Source organism: Apodemus sylvaticus, chromosome 2 (assembly GCF_947179515.1).
Source record: "Apodemus sylvaticus chromosome 2, mApoSyl1.1, whole genome shotgun sequence".
Classification (NCBI taxonomy): Eukaryota; Metazoa; Chordata; class Mammalia; order Rodentia; family Muridae; genus Apodemus; species Apodemus sylvaticus.
The window spans coordinates 54,352,466-54,374,729 of NC_067473.1; the positions used below are offsets into that span (position 1 = coordinate 54,352,466).

The following is a 22,264-nucleotide window of genomic DNA, read 5'->3' on the forward strand; positions in this document are numbered from 1 at the left end:
ACTACATTTCATCACATGCACAACACATCATTGTGTTATGACACACCAAGAAAGAAAAAAGCTGCATTAAAGTGACTCACCACCTATTTAAGGCATCTCAATTTCAATGATGTTGAGATGTGGAAAAAAAAATCTGTCTTAGAATTTAGAAAATATGATGTAAACCTGACATTGTTTACTAACATAAAATCGCTTGCCATCTTCACACACCAATTTTCCTTCTGGGTTGAATATGTATTTTTATGACCTGCTGTCTAATTAAGTTCGATATGATTCATACATTTTATAAAGAACCTACTAATCTGCCTGGCACTGTGCTGGGTACAATTAAGTACGCCCAACACATTATCACAAACTGACAACTTCTCTTTTCAACATATATTTGTTAGAGTATTAGTTCTCAAACTTTGTATTCTCAGGACTCCTTACTCTTATGTTTTCTTTCTTTTTTTTTTAATATTTATTTATTTATTATATGTAAATACACTGTAGCTGCCTTCAGACACACCAGAAGGGGCATCCGATCTCATTACAGATGGTTGTGAGCCACCATGTGGTTGCTGGGATTTGAACTCAGGACCTTTGGAAGAGCAGTCAGTGCTCTTAACCGCTGAGCCATCTCTCCAACCACTCTTATGTTTTCTACAGACTTATTTAATTTTATGGGCATGAGCATTTTGCCGGCATGTGTTTATAAGTGTGGATGGTTGTGAGCCACTATGTTTTGCTGAGAACACAATCTAGGTCCTCTCCAAGAGTAGCCAGTGCTCTTGAGCACTAGTCATCTCTCTTTACACTGGGGAGACTGTCGCTTTGGAAAGGCCATTACAAGACTGCAGTGCACACTTGTAATCCTAGCACTGAGGAGGCACAAACAGGTGGATCCCAGAGACCTGATAAATCACATGACCTCCAGACTCAGTGAGGAACCTTGTCTTAAAAAAGTGAGGTAGAGGGGCTGGAGAGATGGCTCAGTGGTTAAGAGCACTGACTGCTCTTCCAGAAGTCCTGAGTTCAAATCCCAGCAACCACATGGTGGCTCACAACCATCTGTAATGAGATTTGATGCCCTCTTCTGGTGTGTGTGAAGACAGCTACAGTGTATTTACATACATAAACTAAATAAAGTCTTTAAAAAAAAAAAAAGTGAGGTAGATGCTTGGAGAGATGGCTCAGCAGATAGAAGAGCTTGCCATCAACCCTGACAAACTGAGCTTAAATCTCTGGAACCCATGACAGAAGGAGAGGACTCCCAAAAGTTGTCCTCTACATCCATACATGTGCTGTGAAACACACATGCCCATATTCATACACAGCACGTCCCCACAACACACACTGAGGTAGTACTGTCCCTGCCTAGATCCCAGCACCTCACACAGCAGCACGGTGATGCTGCCTGTTACTCACAGAGCATTAGGGAAGGGAAGGCAGAAGAGGACTTTGAGCCTGGGATACTAGATGCCTTGTCTTGAAGAAGAAAAACCTCACAGAGCTCTTTGTATTTGTTATGCCTGTCTTCTTTTTAATAGAGAAACGGAACCTAAGATACTATGCATGTTAACCAAGTGTTCTAGCACTGGGCTATCCTCAACCTGAGTGGGAGGTAGATGGGAGGGGCAGGCTGAAGACCAAATGAAACATAGACCCTCCATTTTCACCTTGTGAGAAGTGATGACTGCAAAATCTGTGCGCTAGGCCCAGCAGAACTGCCCTTCTAAAGCTGCTGCTGCACACACTGGCAAAGATGATCTGGGCACACTAAGGTATACAGTTTTCCCTGCCACTGGTTTTGCACCCTCAGTATAAATGTTAATAAAGCACAAAGGACAATTAATAATGGACATTACTATTAATTTCAGGTGAAATGTGTAATGCAACCTGAGAAGAGGAACTGATGAAACATTTACCAATATAATCCCAGCTCATAGAAGACGGAAGACAGGAGGATCAGAAGTTGAAGGCTGCTGGCCAGTGGTGGCGCACGCCTTTAATCCCAGCACTTAGGAGGCAGAGGCAGGCAGATTTCTGCTTTCAAGGCCAGCCTGGTCTACAGAGTGAGTTCCAGGACAGCCAGGGCTACCCAGAGAAACCCTGTCTCAAAAAACCAAAAAGAGAGAGAGAGGGAGAGGGAGAGAGAGGGAAGGGGAGGGAGGGAGGGAGAGAGAAGACTTTAGGAGCACAACTGTGTTTCTCTAACTGAGCAGAACACATGCACACATACAGAGATGGGGAAGGGCACTGTACTGTACTTATGGGCCGGGACATACCCCAGCAGGAAAGCACAAGACCACAGGTAACTGCCAATACCAAAACAAAAAACCTAGCAATTAAATCATAAAACAGAAATCATTGGCTAAAGTAGTAGAAGGCAGCTCATACATAAACAGCCTTATCATATGTAAAGTCACAAATGCTATGCATAAAACAGCAATGGGATTGAGTGTTGTATGTAGCTCATGTCTTTAATCCCAGCACCCAAGAAACAGAAGCAGGTAGATGTCTGAGTTCAAAGTCAGTCTGGTCTATGAAAAGTTCCAGGACAGCCAGGGCTACAGAGAGGCTTTGTTTCACAAAACAAACAAAAACAAAACAAAAAACAAAAACTAGCAAGTGGAATCTGCAAAGAAAAAAAGTACTATTTTTTGTTTTTTGTTCATTTTTGTTTTGCTTTAGGTTTTTGTTTTATTTGTTTTGTTTTTTGGAGACAGTTTCTCTGTAACCCTGGATGTCCTAGAACTTGCTCTGTAGACCAGGAAGACCTCAATTTAAGAGATCCACATGCACCACCACACCCAGCAAAAAGAAGTCCTACTGTCCTGGAACTCACTCTGTAGACCAGGCTGGCCTCGAACTCAGAAATCCGTCTGCCTTCCCAGAGTGCTGGGATTACAGGCGTGCGCCACCATTGCCTGGCTAGTCCTACTTCTTGAAAATTTGCCCATTTCCATACTGTTTCTCTTACAAGTGCCAAAAATTCAGAATATTAATGATTTGACTTAGGGAATCCCAGAAGTATATTACTTATACTAATTGATTTAATAGATGCTTCCTGAATACCTAGAACACACAAAAAACTCACTGTGTGTTCTAACAGACAAAAGTATAAGAAATGCTGGCAGTCAGGTTCGGTATAGAGGTGCGTACCTTTGATCCCAGCACCTGGATGGCAGAGACAGGTATTCAAAGGCAGCCTAGTATATATAATAAGTTTCATATCAGCACAGCTACATAGTGAGAAACACTGTTTCAAAAAAGAAAACCGAACTCCTATAGTAAATCTGGCATTAACAGGGATGATATTAGCTCTGAACAGACCCAAGTAGTCCAGCTTTTAGTGTACCAAAAAGTATACCATCACATCTGGAAAACAATGCTGCTGCAAGAATAAAGGGATGGATGGGGCAGAGACATGGGGCACCAAATGGCAGTTCACAACTCCTTGTTAGCTCTAGTTTCAGATGCTCCAGTGCACTCTGCAGTCCACTCTGCAGTGCTGTGTGCATAGGCTACACAGACATACATACACCTTAAAAAAAACTGAGAATAAAACAAAATGGAGTGATATATTACTATATAAAATAAAGGCCAGAGAAACCCTGTCTGGAAAGAAAAGAAAAGAAAAGAAAAGAAAAGAAAAGAAAAGAAAAGAAAAGAAAAGAAAAGAAAAGAAAAGAAAAGGCCAAATTAATGATAGAAGGGGCAAGTCAGGTGACAGTGGTGCACGCCTTTAACCACAGTGCTTGGGAGGCAGATGTCTGAATTCCAGGCCACTCTGGTCTACAGATGGAGTTTCAGGACAGCTAGTTTCAGTCAGAGAGTGTCTCAAAAAATCTGAAAGAAAAAAAAAAAAAAGAAAAAGAAAAAGAAAAAAAAAGAAAAAGAAAAAAGACAGAACGAGTCAACAGTATAGAATTTAGTTACTTGTTGGACTAAGAATTTTTTGAAGCACAAAAACAGATCTGGAAAGTTGTAGTTTCTACCAGGCATACTGGTACACACCTATAATCCTAACACTCAGGAAGCTAAGGCAGTGGAAATTTCAATTCTAACTGGGCTGTGGTGGCGCACGCCTGTAATCCCAGCACTCTGGGAGGCAGAAGCAGGCGGATTTTTGAGTTCAAGGCCAGCCTGGTCTACAGAGTGAGTTCCAGGATAGTCCTGGCTGTCAGAGAAACCCTGTCTCGGAAAAACCAAATCCAAAAAACGAAAGGAAAGGAAAGAAAAGGAAAAAGGAAAAAGGAAAAAGGAAAAAGGAAAGGAAAAAGGAAAGGAAAGGAAAGGAAAGGAAGAGAAATTTGAATTCTAAGGCAGGCTTGATAGTCATAGTTATCTTAGCTATGTTAACTTCTTAACTATATAACATAATTAACTTCTGCCTCCCAAGTGCTATAGTTATATATATATAATTATATATAGCACTTGGGAAGCAGAAGCAAGGCAATCTGACATTCAAAGCTAACCTTAACTATAAGGAATTACAGGCTAGCCTGGGCTACAAGAGACCCAGTCTCAAAATAACAGCAACAAAGCAAAATTTCAAAACTTAAAACATGTAAAAAATATTCTATAAAACAGTACTTTCAAGCTGGGAGTAGGGGCCTGTTGTTAAACCAAGCCTTCAGGAGGTAGAGGCAGGTGGGTCTCTGTGAGTTCAAGGCTGTGGTTTACAGAGGGAGTTTCAGGACAGCCAGGGCTACAGAGGGAGACCCTGTCTCAAAAGTCCAAATCAATCAATCAATCAATCAATCAATCAATCAATCAATCAGTAGTGCTTTCATGTTTTATGCTTTTTTTTTTAAGAAGTTAATACTTTGCCAGGCACAGTGGTGCCTATATTCCAGCATTCAGGAGGTTACTGCAGGCAGATAGCTTGAAGTCAGTCTACTCTCTATAAACAAACACAGGTGTCCACAGAGTAAACTTCCCAAGACATCCTGGGCTACAGAAAAAAAAAGAAAGAAAGAAAAAAAAAAATACCATGTCTGTTTATCAGACATGGCCACAAAGGTGGGCACAGCTCACAGTACACAAATCTAAGGTGAGGAGAAGCCAGAGGCTCAGAACAACAAATTTACTGAAGCACAGTGTCAAAAAGCCAGCAAGAAAGCCTAAATGTCACACATCTGACACCAGGCACCTATGTGACAGCCAGGTGCTTGTATTTTTAAATACAACAGTCTAAAAATACACCAGCAGAGTCACTGAGCCAATAAGCCACTGGTTACACTTCTGACCCACAGAAGGCACAAAACACAGGTGTCCTTAGAGTGAGCTCTAGCTGTCCTTAAGTCTCTGTCATTCGTTCCTAACTAGTAAGGTGTTGCTACAACATTCCATTTCTACTCTTTAAGATGCTGAACACAACGCTCTAGACAATGAACCAGACAAAGCTGAGTGCACTTTAGCGTGCTACTATCATCCCAGCAGCTTCACTTCACAGTCTGCTCAATAATGCATACAGTAAGACTTCCATCATGTAATAAAACCACTTGTTTCCAAAGAAGAAAAAAACAACAACACATCAGCAAAATAGCAAAAATACTAGACAAATGATGGGCATACTGGCTCGCCTTTGATCCTGTGCACAAGAGGCACAGGCAGGTAGACATCCAAAGTCTAAGGCCAGTGTGATCTACCAAGTGAGTTCCAAGAGAGCCAGAAAAACTACATAGGAAGGAAGGAAGGAAGGAAGGAAGGAAGGAAGGAAGGAAGGAAGGAAGGAAGGAAGGAAGGAAGGAAGGAAGGAAGGAAGGAAGGATAGATGCCCAAAGCTTTAAAAAGGAATAGTTCCAGTGAAAAATTCTGAAATCAAGAAAAAGAGATTTAGATGCTATGGTGCACACATGTCAAGTCTTAGCTCCTCATTAGGCTGAAGGAAAAGATCAGAGATGAGCTGTGCGAGGCCAGTCTGGGTAAAACAATGAGATCCCATCTAAACAATAAAAAAAGATGAGGTTCTACCTATGAAACTGTTTCATGGCCGGGCGGTGGTGGCGCATGCCTGTAATCCCAGCACTCTGGGAGGCAGAGGCAGGTGGATTTCTGAGTTCGAGGCCAGCCCGGACTACAGAGTAAGTTCCAGGACAGCCAGGGCTATGCAGAGAAACCCTGTCTGGGGGGTTGGGGGGGGACCAAACCTGAAACTATTTCATAATAATTTCTGACTAAAACTTCCAGCTACATTTTAAATCAGAACTTTAACTAAAACTACAAGTATAATTGCTTTAAAAAAAATCAAAATAGAAAACAGAATCACCTCTAAGACTACCTATGAAGAAGATGAGGCGGGGGCTGGAGAGATGGCTCAGCGGTTAAGAACACTGACTGCTCTTCCAAAGGTCCTGAGTTCAAATCCCAGCAACCACATGGTGGCTCACAACCATCTGTAATGAGATCTGGCATCCTCTCCTGGATGTCTGAAGACAGCTACAGTGTACATATAATAAATAAATCTTTAAAAAAAAAAAAAAAAAAAAAAAAAGATGAGGCACCACTAAAATTAGCAAGTGAACTAAAACTAGTTAACAAAAATATATCCAGAATGACCCTGGTGGTGTGGGCAAGGGAGGGCTGGTCCCACCCCTTACCCAGGCAGGGCAGTGCAGGATGCCTGTCTCCTGGCAGCTCTGACACTTGGGTGAGCTGGCAGGGCAGTGCTGAGGAGCTGGCCTGAGCACGGGAGCCTGAGAACTGACCCCACCCCTCAGGGGGAGGGGTGATGGTGTAGGAAAGCCAATCCCTCTCTTTGTGGGTTGTGGCACTCAGGTGAGCTGGCAACGTTCCTTGCCTGGGCAAAGCAGGAGAGCTGGCCTTGGTGGCAAGGGCACAGGAGAGCTGGGGAACTGACCAACTCAGCTACTGCTCAGGCCCAGATCCAGGGCTGAGCTGGCCCACCCCAACATCCAGCTCATTTATGAACTAACTGCTGGAAGATATAAACGAGCAGGTCCTGTAAATCCAAGGCTGCAGGATCTCCATGACAGGGCAACAACAGGATATCTGAGAAGAATCCCAGTGAGGATCCAATATTGATAGTGTAGCAGAAGACGGAGGCCTTGAATCACTGCAATGAACATTTGCAAAAAAAGCTATTTGGACAAAAAGGTATACTGTGGGACACACAGAATTTCCATGGTAAGATGTTTCTCCTTAATTAAAAAATTCCTGGGGCTGGAAAGATGGCTCAGGAGTTAAAGGCACTGGCCCCTCTGTTCTGTTTCCCAGCAACCACATGGTGGCTCACAACCATCTGTAACGATGCTCTCTTTTGGTGTGTCTGAAGACAGCTACAGATTACACCTATACATAAACAAATCTTTAAAAAAAAAAATTACACTGTGAAAAATACCAAGCGCACGCACACACACACATACAATACACATACAATTCCTTGAGGGGCTGGAGAGACAGCAGTTAAGAGCACTGACTGCTCTTCCAGAAGTAATGAGTTCAATTCCCAGCAACCACATGGTGGCTCACAACCATCTGTAATGGGATCTGATGCCCTCTTCTGGTGTGTCTGAAGAGAGTGAGTGTACTTCCATAAAATAGTTTTTGTAAAAAAAAGGATGAAAGATAACAGCAACCACAAATTACCAGAGTTTACTTCACTAATATGAAGCCATATACCCAAACATTAGTACTTCCTTAAGCTGTTCCTGAGGCCAAAATAGCATCACCTTGAGGATATAATTATTAATTTCCACTCAAAAAACTTACCTGCAGAAAGGATCAGTGTGCTTTATAATGCTCTTATAGTCCAAGTTTCCCCAAGTATAAAAACACGCTTAGCCACATGAGCATTAATTAACTGAAACTGACTATAATCAGATTATCATCAGCGCTGACAAAACACTTAAAACACTGAAAAAAATAAGTAGCCAAACTGGCAGAGTAAAAACACTGCATTTTATCCAATTTCCTAAGCCACAAAATAGTCCCCTATTCAAAACATACAAGTCACATAGTAGTTTACCCTTCAAAAAAAAGAATTTGTAATTCTTCTTCCCATTAAGAATAGAACAGCATCCATGCCTTTAAATTAATATACACTGGTTCAGAAGTCAGCATCTATCACACCAGGCCACTAAAATCATGGCGAGGAAGGAGCAGGTACAGCTTGTGGACAAACACTTGCTTACCACCTAAGCCCTGGGTTCAATCCCCAGCACAGGGACAGGAAATAAGGAGAATGAGCTCAAGTAGATAGCCAGTTTTGTCTATAATGCTAAAATTCAAACTGAGGCTCCTAAGGATGCCAGACAAGTATTCCACCACTAAACCACATTCTCAGCCCTGCTCCATCTGGTAGAGATCAGCACCTCCTTCCATGAAGAAGAAACAGGTTTTCAGTTTCTGAATCTCAAACACATCAATCAAACTATAAAAATAAACCCTCTAAGAAAAACAATACAGCTGGTCTTGAACCCATAAATTCCATCACTCTGAAAGGCTGGAGAGAGAGAATGGCTATAAAGTCAAGTTCAGCCAGCATACAGAGCAAGTTCCAGGTCAGTCTGGGCTAAAGTGAGATTCTGCCTCAAAATGGTTGGAAGAATAGATATAACCAGCAGCAGCCCAAGTTGCTCATATTTGTAACCACTAAGAGTTATAAGCTAGTGTGAACCACACAGTTCCAGGCCAGGATGGGCTACATACAGCCTCAGCTCTCAATACCGTCTCACCAATACACACCAAAATTAAGGTGTTAAGTTCCATTCCATGGACTTTGATGTAGCTAAGGTGAATGAAGGTTTATACCTGCTGTTTCTCTCCTTCAGAAGATACATACCAAAGTTGTAAACTAATATGTAGTTAGTAAACATTCATGTTTGATATGCCATTAACAAGCTTAATAAAGTAAAATGAACCAAGTTACTTCTCTACTCAAAGAAACTGATCTGAGTAGGTTAGCAAGATGGCTCAGCAGATACTGGAGCTTGCTACCAAGTAACCTTGAGTTCAATCCCTAAGACCTACACAGTGTAAGAAAAGCACCAATGCCCCAGATTGTCCTCCGCCCTCCACACACTTCCCACGGCCCACATATAGCCACATTCATACACAAATATATGTTAAAAAAAAAAGTAGATAACTCAACAGTTAAGAGCACTTACAGTTCTTCCAGAGAACCAGGGTTTAAATTTCAGCACCCACATGGCAGGTCAAATGTCTAATTCCAGATCCGGGGGATCCAAGCCATAGAGTAGGCTCGGTGGGTGCGGCAAGCATGTGGTACACAGACTTATACATAGGCAAACCACCCATATACATTAAGTAGGTAGGGGATAAGGGGTGGCACAGGCCTTTAATCCTAATGCTCAGGAGGCATAAACAATCTGAGTTCAAGGTCAGCCTGGTCTACATACTTGAATTCCAGTCCAGAGAGGGCTATGCAACAAAACCCTGACTCATAAATAAAAATAGGGGCCAAAGAAACAGCACAGTGGTTAGAAGCTCCTGATATTCTTCCAGAGGACCTAGACTCAGTTTTCAGCACCCATATGGGAACTAACAACCATTTATAACTTGAGATTTAGGTAATCCAACACCTTCTGCTGACCTCCACAGACCAAGGCACACATGGTACACAGGCCTGTAGGCAAATCACCCACACAGTAAAAAAAAAAAAAAAAAAAAAAAAAAAAGAGTACCTATGATATAATTCACATTATCTTTATATTTCCATGTTCTTATAAAACAGGAACACTATTTTTAAAACATATATGTAAACATATATGCACATATACACTAGGTATACTTTAAAGCAATACTACTGCTGGGTGGTGGTGGGACATACATTTAATTCCTGCACTAAGGAGGCAGAGACAAGAGGATTGTTGAACTTGAGACCAGCCTGGTCTACAAAGTGAGTTCCAAGACAGCCAGGCCTACATAGGCAAACTGGGGGACACAACACAGTATTACCACCAATTTAAAGCTAAAACTCTTGTCATAAAATGATACATTTTCCTATGTTCATCTACTTTAATATAAATTTAATTCATATTATATAGTGTGTCCAAAGTCTGCATTATGGAATGATTTCTGAGTAAATTCTCCTACTTTGAACTAGTGATCTGACTAGTTACCAATTTACAGTTATGAGAACCTAAGACTATTTAAACCTAAAGCCATGCAAAGAAAAAAAAAGACCATTTATTAATGAAAAAAAACCCAAATTTAATTTCTTCCTTTGAAAAATTTGATTTTCCAAGCTCTGTTACCAACACGACTTACTATTTGTAGATCAAGAATCAAAGTTAGCAAAGGGAGGGACCCCTATAAAGGACCTGGGTTAAGTTCCTAGCACCCACATAGAGGTTCACAACTATCTGTAACTCCAGTTCCAGGAGATCTAATGCCCTCTTCTGGCCTCCCTGGTCACAAGCCATGTACTACCTGTTGTGCGTGCTTCTATGCAGGCAAAAACACTTACACACATAAAATAATCTATAAAAGATTGGCCAAAGGATGCTAAACACTTAGCAGTAGAAGGCCATATATAATATACCTTAGCCCTGTTGTTCTCTTATGGACACAAACCTAACAGTATCTGTTAGGGGAAAGACTTATCAAAGCGTTTACCTAAATTTTTAGTTTTTAAAATTAACCCAATCCTTCATAAAACCAAAAAAAAAAAAAAAATTAACCAATCTTTTATTTTATAAAAATGTCTATACTAAAGTCAACATACGAACAAAAATCATTAAGTTCAAAACTATACTGGCACCATTTAGACAAAACTTACTTATTGAGGCAGGGTCTCTCTATGTAGCCCTGGCTATCCTAGAACTTATGCAGATCAGGCTGGCCTTGAACTCACTGAGATCCTGGCTCTGCCTCCTGAGTGGTGGAATCAAAGGAATAAACCACCAGGTCCAGTGTATTTTGTGTGTGTTTGGTTGGTTTTGAGGCAAGACCTCACTATGTAACTAGCAGGCCTGGAACTCAAGAGATCCATCTGCCCACCTCCCAAATCCTGGGATTAAAGACATGCAATACCATGTCTAGACAAACTGAAGTTTCACAAGCTCAGTGTCAGTCCAGCTGCTTCTGAGGGAACAGAAGTAAGCCCACTCTAGATCTAGTTTCTAGTCAAAGTACCACAAGAAAACTTGAAAAGAATACATACTAAAAATATGGCACATAGTCAAGAAATTTTCTAGGCCAGCAAGAGGACTGAGCAGTGAAAAGACGCTTACCTTGTAAGTCTGACAGCCTAAGTTTGATCCCTGGAACCCATAAAGGTGAAAGGAGAGAATCAACTTTACAAAGTTGTCCTCTGACCTTACATGTGCATCCAGGCCTGTGTGCACACATGCACACTGTGTACACAGTTTGTTTTTTTTAAAGGCATTTTGATACTTAAAGAAGAAACATACATTGGTATGTTGGGGGCACCTATTTTCATATATACCACCCTAAAAATTATTTACAAATTAGAAGCCAGGAGGTGGGACAAAAGTCAATTATCCCAGTTCCAAACCAGTAATATTCTATGCTGCAATGGTGTTCCTTCCAGTGGCACCCGCCCACCAGCCTGTCTTCCTCAGAGTGACAAGGAACCTCCCTCCCTTATACAGACTTGGGACTACTTCCAGACTTCTCATCAAGGTGGGTCTGAAGAGAACCATCTACTCAAACTGCCCACCTAGCACCCTAAAAACTAGAGAGAACCATCCATCTTCCACAAGCGTATCACTCTGAAGTGTTCCCCAGGTAGCTCCTGAGACTGTGGGCTCTGCGGGGCTTATAGATAAGCATAAGCAGCAGCTCACAAACAAATAGCCATGTTTCTCAAGTATATGGTTTGATACAATGACTCTCCCACAACCATGAGACAATGAAGCACTTGGGAGGTAGAGGCAGATGCCAGTGCTATAAAATGAGACCCGGCCTCAGGAACAGGCAATTCTTCCAATCTGCTATCCACTTACAACTCTCAAAAGCATGAAAAGGCCTCTGTCTGCAAAGGACTTCACAGAGCACTTGAGGCAAATCTTCCTGAGTAAGCACTTGCTGACTTAATGATCCAGGGACCACCCTGAACAAGGAAACAGAGCCTACGCACAGACTCCATCACTGACTCCAACCTAAAATCAAGCTCAAATCCTGCTGGGCGGGCGGGGACTCCTTTAACCCCAGCACTCAGGAGGCAGAGGCAGGTGGATCTCTCTGAGTTTGACCAGTCTGGTCCAGGGCTATACAGAAAAACCTTGTCTCCTAAAAAACGAACAAAAAACAACAGCCCTAAACCAGGTTGTCCTTTTCTTACTATCCAGGAGTTCCAGCTGACATTAATAAGCTGCTAATTTGTTAAGCAACACACATGTAAGGAACACATATAAACACAAGTGTTGCCTGTAATCCCAGCACTCTGGGAGGCAGAGGCAGGTGGATTTCTTAGTTCGAGGCCAGCCTAGTCTACAGAGTGAGTTCCAGGACAGCCAGGGCTATACAGAGAAACCCTGTCAACCCTGTCTCGGAAAAAAAAAATGCAAAAAAAAAAAACAAAACAAAAAAACAAACAAACAAACAAACAAACAAAACCCCAAGTGTTTGTGATTAACCAGGAAAAAATAACAGTAACATCATGAAGTAGTAGTTTCTGTTAAGTCAGTGTCTACTCTTACAGAGTCCAAAACCATTTTCATTTTTTGGAAACAAGGTCTTCCTTTTTTTTTTTTTTTAAGATTTATTTACTTATTATATGTGAGTACACTGTAGCAGTCTTTGGACAAACCAGAAAAGGACATCAGATCTCATTACAGATGGTTGTGAGCCACCATGTGATTGCTGGGATTTGAACTCAGGACCTTCAGCAGAGCAGTCAGTGCTCTTAAACACTGAGCCATCTCTATAGCCTTTGATCTTTTGACACATAGTCTTGCTATGTAGCTTAGGATGGTCTTTTAAGTAGAGACCCTGATGCATCTATCTCCTGAGTGCTAGAAAACGACCTTTTTAAGCCGGGCATGGTGGTGCACGCCTGTAATCCCACCACTTGGGAGGCAGAGGCAGGCAGATTTCTGAATTCAAGGTCAGTCTGGTCTACAGAGTGAGTTCCAGGACAGCCAGGACTACACAGAGAAACCCTGTCTCAAAAACAAAAAACGAAACACCCATGAAAACTACTTTTTTAAAGGGACATATGTGAAGTTTCAGTGCTGCCTTACATATAATACCCATGAAGCTGTTACCACGGTCACACACATTCACCCCCTCGGAGTGTTTGAGACAGGATTTCACAGAGTTTAGATTATTCTTGAACTCCTGATCCTCCTGCTTCCACTGCCTAAATGCCCAAAATTTCTTTTACCAATTTATAGTTCATCCTTCCTCTCAGCCTTTGGTCTGATTTCTGTTCCTGGATGACAGATAGATAGATAGATAGACAGAAAGACTGACAGACAGACAGATCTGTATTCATACTGTTGCTGCCTTCAGATACACCAGAAGAGGGCAACAGATCCCATTACAGATGGTTGTGAGCCACCATGTAGTTGCTGGGAATTGAACTCAGTCAGTGCTCTTAACCACTGTGCCATCTCTCCAGCCCAGGAGAAAAGCAGTTACAGAGCAGGTGTGTATAATATGGTCACAACATTGGAAACAAGAAATCCTGGAAAGAATTCATGGCACAGAAGAAACAGCCACAGGCTAGGGTTTGAGGATGACTTCCACATGACAAGTTTCTCATTCCCAGACCCAACTCTAGACCTCTTAAAGCAGGAAGTCCACGGTGGCATCCAGAACCAGTTTTAACAAACCCTCCAAGAAAGAAAGATCACACTCACATTTGAAAACTATTATTTAAAGGATAAGATTATGAGTAGCTGTTTTCTTTCCCTTTTTGTAACCTATATTTTCCCCAATTACTTTATTATAACACTTTCAAAACCCTACTATGTCTTTCATTAAAGTGTTTCATTAAAACACAGATTCTCTAGGTCTCCAGGTAAAAAGCTACTACATTGTAAAGCATTATAGGATCTGAATTGCATGTCTAAAGAAATCCAATGGTTCTTGGAACCATAAATCTGCTAACACTAAATGAGATCCCAACTGTATGTGTGTATAAACACCAGTCAGGGTGCAGGGAAGTCACAACACTACCCAAACTAACAAACCAGATCACCTTAATTCATGCCCAGAGAGAAAGGGTCTCTCTCTTTTTTTTAAAAGGTTTATTTATTATATGTAAGTACACTGTAGCTGTCTTCAGACACTCCAGGAGAGGGCATCAGATCTCATTTTAGATGGTTGTGAGCCACCATGTGGTTGCTGGGATTTGAACTCAGGACCTTCGGAAGAGCAGTCAGTGCTCTTAACCACTGAGCCATCTCTCCAGCCCCGAGAAAGGGTCTCTTACAGGTCACACCTACACAAGATTTTTTTCTCATATAAGCTGAATTTGTAAGCCTGTTTGTATTTTACCACTTTACTGCAAAACTCACAGAGGTTCCTGGTCTACCAAAATAAGTGCTATAATAATTCCTGTGTCACCAAAATCTATGCAGGGAAGACAAATTCAAAACACTGGGAGCTGCCAAGTTTTCAACTTTTAGCTTTAAGACCATAAAATTATTCTTTCATCTCTTCAACTGAAGAGAGAAGCCACAGGAAATGAGGGGTCAACCACAGGTTGCCAATGGACACGGGGCTGGTTAAAAGACTGTCTACACTTTGAACACAAACTGAACAATGAATAACTTGGGGCTAGAATAACTGCTGACTAGCAACAAAAATGCCCAAGTTAAAGTCTGAGAAAAATGGAATCACATTTCAATGCTTTTATTTTAATGTTTTAAAAAAAGGCATTCGGATGCCCATATATATCTTCATAAGATTACTTTTTACCTTGTCGTTAAAAAAAAAAAAATCAGGTTTTGTTGTTGTTGTTTGAGACAGGGTCTCTCTGTAGCCCTGGGCATGAAATCCGCCTGCTTTTGCCTCCCAATCAATGGGACTAAAGGTGTGAGAGATCACAGCTGGCAAGGGGTGGGAAGACCACAGCTGGCAAGGGATGGGAAGATCAAGTCTGAAAATACTAAGTATTCAAAAACCAAGGTGTAATATACAATGCTGATCGACATCCTGGTTTAAAGGAACAATTTAAAAACTAGTTCCATAAGTACTATGTCCACCACAGTCAACTTCTCATAACCCCTCCACATAAACACACAGTGCATGACACAAAAACAGTGCACAAATATTTAGAGAAAATGTCTGAAGCCCTACAGCAGCCACCAGCTTTTTTGTAAATTCTAGCAAGCTTAGAGCTTTGGAGGTCCATTCCCCACCACACCTTTAACCCCAACTCTAAGTCACTTAAGGACGTTTAAAACAGCAAATCCTGTTTTGTTTCTGAGATCTCCTGGAAAAGACAATCTTTGAAAAGTCACAGTATTCTAAAATTTCCAAATATTACAGCAATAGAAGGGTGTGCCAAGTCCCCATTATGATAAGATTCAGTTTTCTAGTTTAATTTTCTGAACATTTCTTGAATCTGAGTACAGGTTTTCCTTCTTTCCCCCGCCCCTTGAAAATACCCTTGGTTCTGTCAGCAGCTCAAGGCCTCCCCAGCCCCCACCTCTTTTGTATGTAAACACACTCTTGTCACACACTCCCATCAGCTGTTTGGTAGCTCCACCCCTCCTCCTTTTCCGGGTAGTAACAGAGCAGCCAATGAGCTGCAAGGAGCAGAGCCTGCGGCCTTTTGCCTGCATATGCTTTTCCAAAACAAGCAGCTCTAGCCTTCAGCAGGGGCACTGGTTCACAGATAAAAGGCTCACCAGAGCTGTGCAACAGGGCGAGACAGTCACCCCCACCAACAAGGAAACCCATGTAACCTGAGCTGTTTGTTCCTCCACCAGGGAGAACTTCAACCAATATTCCTTTAGGGCAAATCACACTTAAGGTCACCAGAGTCCCAGTTCTCAGACAATCTAAATAATCAGTGGTTGCCGATGGAAACCTCAAAGGTTGCTGGTCCTGGGTTCCTCTCAAGGCTGGCCATCTACCTGACACTGGCAAGCAAATGGCTGCACTATCCAAGACCATTTTACAGGACCTAAGCTAAAGACAAATGGTTTTTATTCCCCAGCACCCGAAAGTCATGTAAATCAGTTTCTAGGCTCCGGTGGAGGTTTGCACAACCCTCAGCCGAGGATCAGAAGAGAAACAATGAATGAGTCAGAGTTTCAGAGCATAATCGCCCAGCAGATTAAGTGCATCGGTGCAAAACACTCACTCCCTGCATAACTTGGGAGTCAGCTATCCTACCAACCCACCACAAAAGAAGTATCACTGGCTCTGAGGAGACCACGTCTGCAAGGTGCTGGAAAGCAGTGACCAGTTAGTAACACGCCCTCTTCTCTCCCTACCCCCACACCGCTACTTTCCTACAATATAGGTTGCTGCCAGGCTGTAAATCCTTGTAGTGTAATTATGCCCAGAAGACAGCCAAAAATGGGCTGAAACAGAAGACATCGATGAAACTGGCTATCAGCCTCTACCAAAGAAATCACGGAGGACAACGACAAGTACCAGACATTCCTTCAGACCTTTCCTTTCTACTTCCTTACCACCATCTTTCATTTTTAACCCTCAGCACTGACAGGCGATTGTACCCATCTTTAGCAGACTGGGGAATTCGCTCTTAAAATTTTCATTAAGTATATCTTACCCCAAAATTGTAAACTGCACTTGGGCCTACTGATGTGAATTCAACTGAGAAAGGATGCCATAAAATCTCTCACCTCCACAATACACACACACACAAAAGGAAATCCGAAAAATTTTAACTCCCAAACTACATTAAACCAGAAAATAAACTTGAAGCAGAGGTAGCCTCTAGCTTTCAAACCAAAACTGTTGTCCTCTTATCTCAGAAATCTACAATTTTAAAGAGCTCTGCTTTCTTTTGTCAGCAAGGGAGGTGGGGAAAGAACAGAAGCCAAGGCATCTTTGCCTTTCTTCATCTTCTACTAAAAATAAGCTATGAAATAAGCCACTTAGGAGAGGGGGAAAGAGAGACACCCTGCTGTTCTTTGTTTCCCTCTCCCTCGCCGCCCCCCACACTAGCCACCCCCCACACCCGGACTCCTAAATGCGGTAATCATTCTAGATGCCACAACTACTATGTGAACAAAAGGCACTGTATGGGAAAGGCAGCGGGTCAAGTTAGGCCTCACTCTTTATCCTCAATCTTTCAGAAATCTATGTATGAACGTAATTTCAGGATCTGACATCGATCAAAAACAGCTGGAATTCACTCCCCCACTCCATCCCAATTGTACATTAGGGTGAAATTTGCATTAGGTGTGATGGTAACTCTCAAACTCTCAATTCACGTCAAAAATAACTCCTAAGTCTAGCACCATGGCATTTCCTAGTTTCTAAACAAAAATAATGCCCCCCCAACTGCTTTGTGTAGACTGTACAGAGTCACGGTTACAGGTTTTCCAGCAGTTTGAAAAGCCAGCGTTTGTTGTATCACTCACGCATTTACAAAACAATCACAGCCACAAGCAGCCCATAAAGAGTTGATTTCACATGTGCCTAGGTGTGTATCTAGCATTAATACCCTTTCTTAGAGGCTGCACTCTGGTGCTTCTTACTGCTCTTCCCCCAAATTCTACAGTCCAAATCCTAACTAAAACTTGAGAGCTTTACCACTATTCTTAATTTCTAGCCAGATCTCCCCTGGTCAAGGAAAAAAAAATATGTTCATATTCCTGAAAAGATGGATTAATCCAAAAAAAAATTTAAAAACAAAAAAGAAAACTCTTGCCTAGGCAACTTTCTTACCATCCCCCAAGTTAAAATCCTATGCAAAAACTACTTTTAAAAAACTTCAGCAAATTCCATAACTGAGTTTTTGACAATTACCACTAATGTTTAGGAAAAATAAAAAATAAACAGCAACAAATAAAAGAAGGAATTCACCTGAAGAATCTAGACAAACAACTTGAGTTATATAAACAAAATCCTGCAACGGGGGAAATGGTTGGGGGATGGGGGCGAGGCAGAAAAGAGAAACAGGAGACAGGACTGGTTAACAGCCTTTCACACACTACCGCCCCCCCTCACCCTCTCCCTGGGGATTAGCTATTTACAACACTAGGCTCTCACCCCCACCCTCAAAATTAGCCCTCAAAAAATAAAAACATTTTTTTTTAAATACTCGATTTGTCTTAGGAACCTTCGCGAATTTCTCTACTGGTCATGAAAAAAATCAGCCTGGATTCCAACCAAAACCACTGCCTGGAGGAGTCTTATCAGTTACAGCTCTCCCACTGCAACCTCGGGTGTACATAAAGTTGGGGGAAGGGGTGGAAAAATAAAAGGTCACTTGGCCCAGATCAGGGCAAGCAGTCCCAAGAACCAGACCCTCACAGAGGGAGTTTCGTTCAAGTGGCTATTTTGTTCCGGGGCTCCTTTCTCTCCTTCCTCCCAGCTGTCAGTTCCACAATATGGAGGGTGGCTGGCCTGCTAAGAAGACCTGGGGGTCCTCACTGCATGCACTATGAGTGGGATAGGCTTTGTCAGTAGAAAGAAAAACAGGAAGGTTCTCCAGACCAGAAGGCTTAATAGGAGTGTCTGATTTAAAACACACGGAGCTCTTTATTACAAGAGGGGGCCCTGGGCAGACTACTCTCTTCCTAATATAGAAAGGAATTAGGGATAAAGAAGGTCGCTTGAGTTACCCCAGTTTAAGCAGCACCGTGAGTGGAAGGAACCGGGACACCGAAAGAGAGAGAGAGAGAGAGAGAGAAAGAGAGAAAGAGAGAGAGAGAGAGACTGACTGACTTCCCTCTCAGGAATTTCTATGAGTCCATAAACCCAAAGCTAGCAAACAGGAAGCAAAGACCCTGAAGATGAGCCCCGGTGCCGAAGGAGGCGGCTAGTTATGCCCCCCACACACACCCCTAAGGAAGGGCCGTCTTAGGAATCCAAACGTCGTAGAGAGAAAGTCAGGGGCTGGGGCGGGGGGTGGGGGTGCAGGGAGGGCGAAGAACAACGCACATCTCGGGGGGCTGCAGATAAAGAGGGACTGAAAAAGCCCTCGGCTCCGGGGAGGTGCCAAAGGGCCGCCGTAGGCACCGGGGGAGGGAGGGGAGGCGCGGCCAGTGGCCTGGAGTGCCCCGGAGCCCTCGACTGGGCACCCCCACCCGCCCCACACGCAGTCCGAATTCCCCTCCATGAAGGATACAGCTTGACTACGTCCGTGTCCATCCGCCTCTTGCCGGGACTGGGGGATGACATGGTGTCGCCGCTGCCGCTGCCTCCCCGTCGCCTGCGCCGCCGCCGCCTCTCTCCCCTCCTCGGCCCGTCTGTCACGGGCCCCGGGCCCAGCTCGCAGGGCCCCGCGGCCTCGCCGGCTCCTCGGCCGAGGTGGCAACACCCGCGCGGTCCCGTGGGGTCCGCTCAGCCGCCGCCGCCGCCCCCCGCACGGGGGAACACCGGGCACTGCCCCGCCGAGTGGGGGCGGGGACCGAGGCGCCCGCTCGGGCTGCCCTCCGACGGAGGCTTCGCCGCGGCCCGGGCTCCCGCTGCTCCGCGCCGTGCGCCGCTCCCTCCCGCCTGCGCTCGCTCGTTCGCCGGCCCGCCCGCTCACGCTCTCGCCAGCTCCCAGCTGCTTCCTCCACAAGCCGACGACTCCAGCTCGGTCGGCCTCTCTACCCTAGCCTCGCTCTAGGCGCCGTGATGTCACCTCTGTGACGTCATCTGAGGGGCGGGGCGCCGGTGGTAGGGGAGGAGCTTCGTAGTCACGGTGTAAGCTTGTCACGGGAATTCTGGGAGATGTAGTTCCTCTTTCTCCTGCCCTCCTGCATCCCTCCGCCCCCTCCCCCAACCTCCCCACACACTTCATCGCTCAACTGCCAGTGTCGTTACCATCAACATAAACGATGGTAGTAAATAATGGCAGTATAGTCACATTCATGTGCTTTATGAACCACCCTCTCAACAGTGTTACAAAGGCTGTTTGGATATGGAGGAGGCCAAAGTGGCAATTACTCAGACTGGCATCCAAATCTGGAAATTCCCACACCAGCATGTTCTCACCACTCTGCTCCCTCTTCAGATGGAATTTGTTTGCAGGGATTGTAGACTACAGTGAGGCTTCCCCAGAGCTTGCAAAGAAGGGTTCATTTACCCTCTATGCAAACAAGGCCAATAATTCCAGGACTGCAGTAGAAGCAGCAAAGAAATAATTTCTACAGAATTTGAGGTAAGTTGAGATAATTTTTAAAATCACAAAGATAGAAGCACTGATAGAAAAACTGATAGAAGCACACTAAATAAGTAAGCTATATTGCAGAACAAAAACACAGCTCTGCTTTCTGAACTATATCAACTGAAGATACAATGTGAATGAAGGTGAAATTTACACAGCTCTCCCAAAATGGACCAGAGTGTCAGCATTATTTGAGAACTAGGAAGAAAGGCCTCTAGAAGGGCCGTAGGCCTACTCAATTAACATATGCAGTTGAACAAAGTTCTCAGATGGTTCCCTGAACAATGAAGTCTGAAGGATACTGCTCTACAGGGCTCAAAAGTAACCGTGAACCTAAGGAGCCAACAAGGTAAAAGAGGCAGAATAGTACTACGTATTCTCAAAAGCTTTATCTATTGTCTTTTCTCCATGATGCACACTTGGACTTTGTCTAGTCAGGTCCTGTGGGCCAAATTGAAGATCATTTGCTCATATCATTTCACCCTTCAATATGTCAGCTGTTTTTTTTTTTAAATTGTAACATACATATAAAATATACAATGTTAACCATTTTTAGATATTCAGTGCAACAGCAAAAAAACAAAAACAAATATTGGGCAATTATGACTAGTGTTTATTTCCTGAACCTTTTCATCAATCCCAACAGAAACTGTGTGCCCCTTAAATAGTCACTCCTCTTCCCCATTTCCACCAGCCCTTGGTAACTTCCCGTCAATGTTCTGGGGAGAAGGAGTTCGATTTGTTGCTTTCTCTTAGGAGAAATCTGTCAGCAGACAAGTATGAAAAGACTTCTAACTACCTTTATCTGATCACTTCATTGAAGGAAGAAAAAACAAAACAAAACAAAAAACAAACAAACAAAAACAAGATTTGTCTTTCTCACTGTCTGCACCAGACTCCCTGGGGGTTCTTGCCACTCCCAGCTTTCCTAGAGTGACTCCCCCACCCTCCTTTGCCTGATTAACCTCCACCCCTGTGCTAAGACAGTGGTTTTCAAGCTTGGCCCAATACTTCAGAATCACCTGGGGAGCTTGTTAAGCTCACACTCCTCCAGGAACTGCCACTGGGAATTATGATTCAGAATGTCTGGGGGGGAGGCCTGAGCATCCTTGTCTTTACCAAGTATCCCAGGTGTTTCTGAGGCTGACCAAAGTCAGAAAAGCTCTGCCCTCAAGATTCCAAAAGATATCTCAATTTCAGGCCACCTATCTGACCACCCCTTGCTGTTCTTGCATTTTTAAAGAAAGTCCTATGCCCAAAAGGAGCTATATCCTCTCTGCCCCTTCACCGTGCACACAGTTGTGACCTCCCCCTGCCCACTGCTCTCAAGAATAGAAGGGAGGAATTGTGACTTCCCCCTGCACACTGCTCTCAAGAATAGCAGCCAGCAACCTGACCACCCACCCGGGGGACCGGTAGTCGTTGCCTCTAAAACCTCAGCATATAGACAGAAAAGGGGGATCAAGAAAAGGACACTCGAGGAAGAAAGGCCTGGAGTTGGGGCTTAAAAATTCTTCGTGGTGTTGTCCTCTTCACAGATACAACTGCTGTGAGCAAAAAACTTGGCAAAATAACCAGAGCAGTGTTTCATAAGAGAAACTTCCAGATCACACTGATTGTGGTGAGCCTGCTCCCTCCACATGTAATAGAGGGTTAGCCTGGCAAGCCGTCTTAGCAAAGGAAACATCCTAAAGGAGAATCATGATGCTATTTGGAGGTTGTTGTTTTTTTAAGATTTATTTCTGTTTAATATGTATGATTGTCTGCTTGCATGAATGCATGTGCCTGGTGCTCTCAGAGGCTAGAAGAGTCACATTCCCTGGAACTGTTGTTACAGGTTCCAGACAGTTGTGAGGCCATTTGTAGGTACTGGAAACCAAACTTATATCCTTTACAAGAGCTGCATTGGATCTTAACTGCAGAGCCATTTCTCCAGCCTTAGGAAGTACTATAACTCTTGGCTACTTAGGACAAATCTACCCCCTCCCTACTCTCCATCATGCCTCAGTAAGCTGCTTA

At 43.4% G+C, this 22,264-nt stretch overlaps 1 protein-coding gene across 2 annotated transcripts in view; it reads right to left on the reverse strand.

The window, feature by feature from the left end:
* Ube2h (ubiquitin conjugating enzyme E2 H) overlaps positions 1 to 19,717 on the reverse strand; it is an 85,305-nt gene extending 65,588 nt beyond the window's left edge. The window contains exon 1 of one of the 2 annotated variants that reach the window (XM_052173373.1): positions 19,220 to 19,717. In XM_052173373.1, the coding sequence (XP_052029333.1) occupies positions 19,220 to 19,272 (53 nt within the window). In that variant the 5' untranslated portion in view covers positions 19,273 to 19,717. The remainder of the gene's footprint in view (positions 1 to 19,219) is intronic. The other variant, XM_052173372.1, reaches the window with a different exon arrangement.
* Positions 19,718 to 22,264: the final 2,547 nt, after the last annotated feature.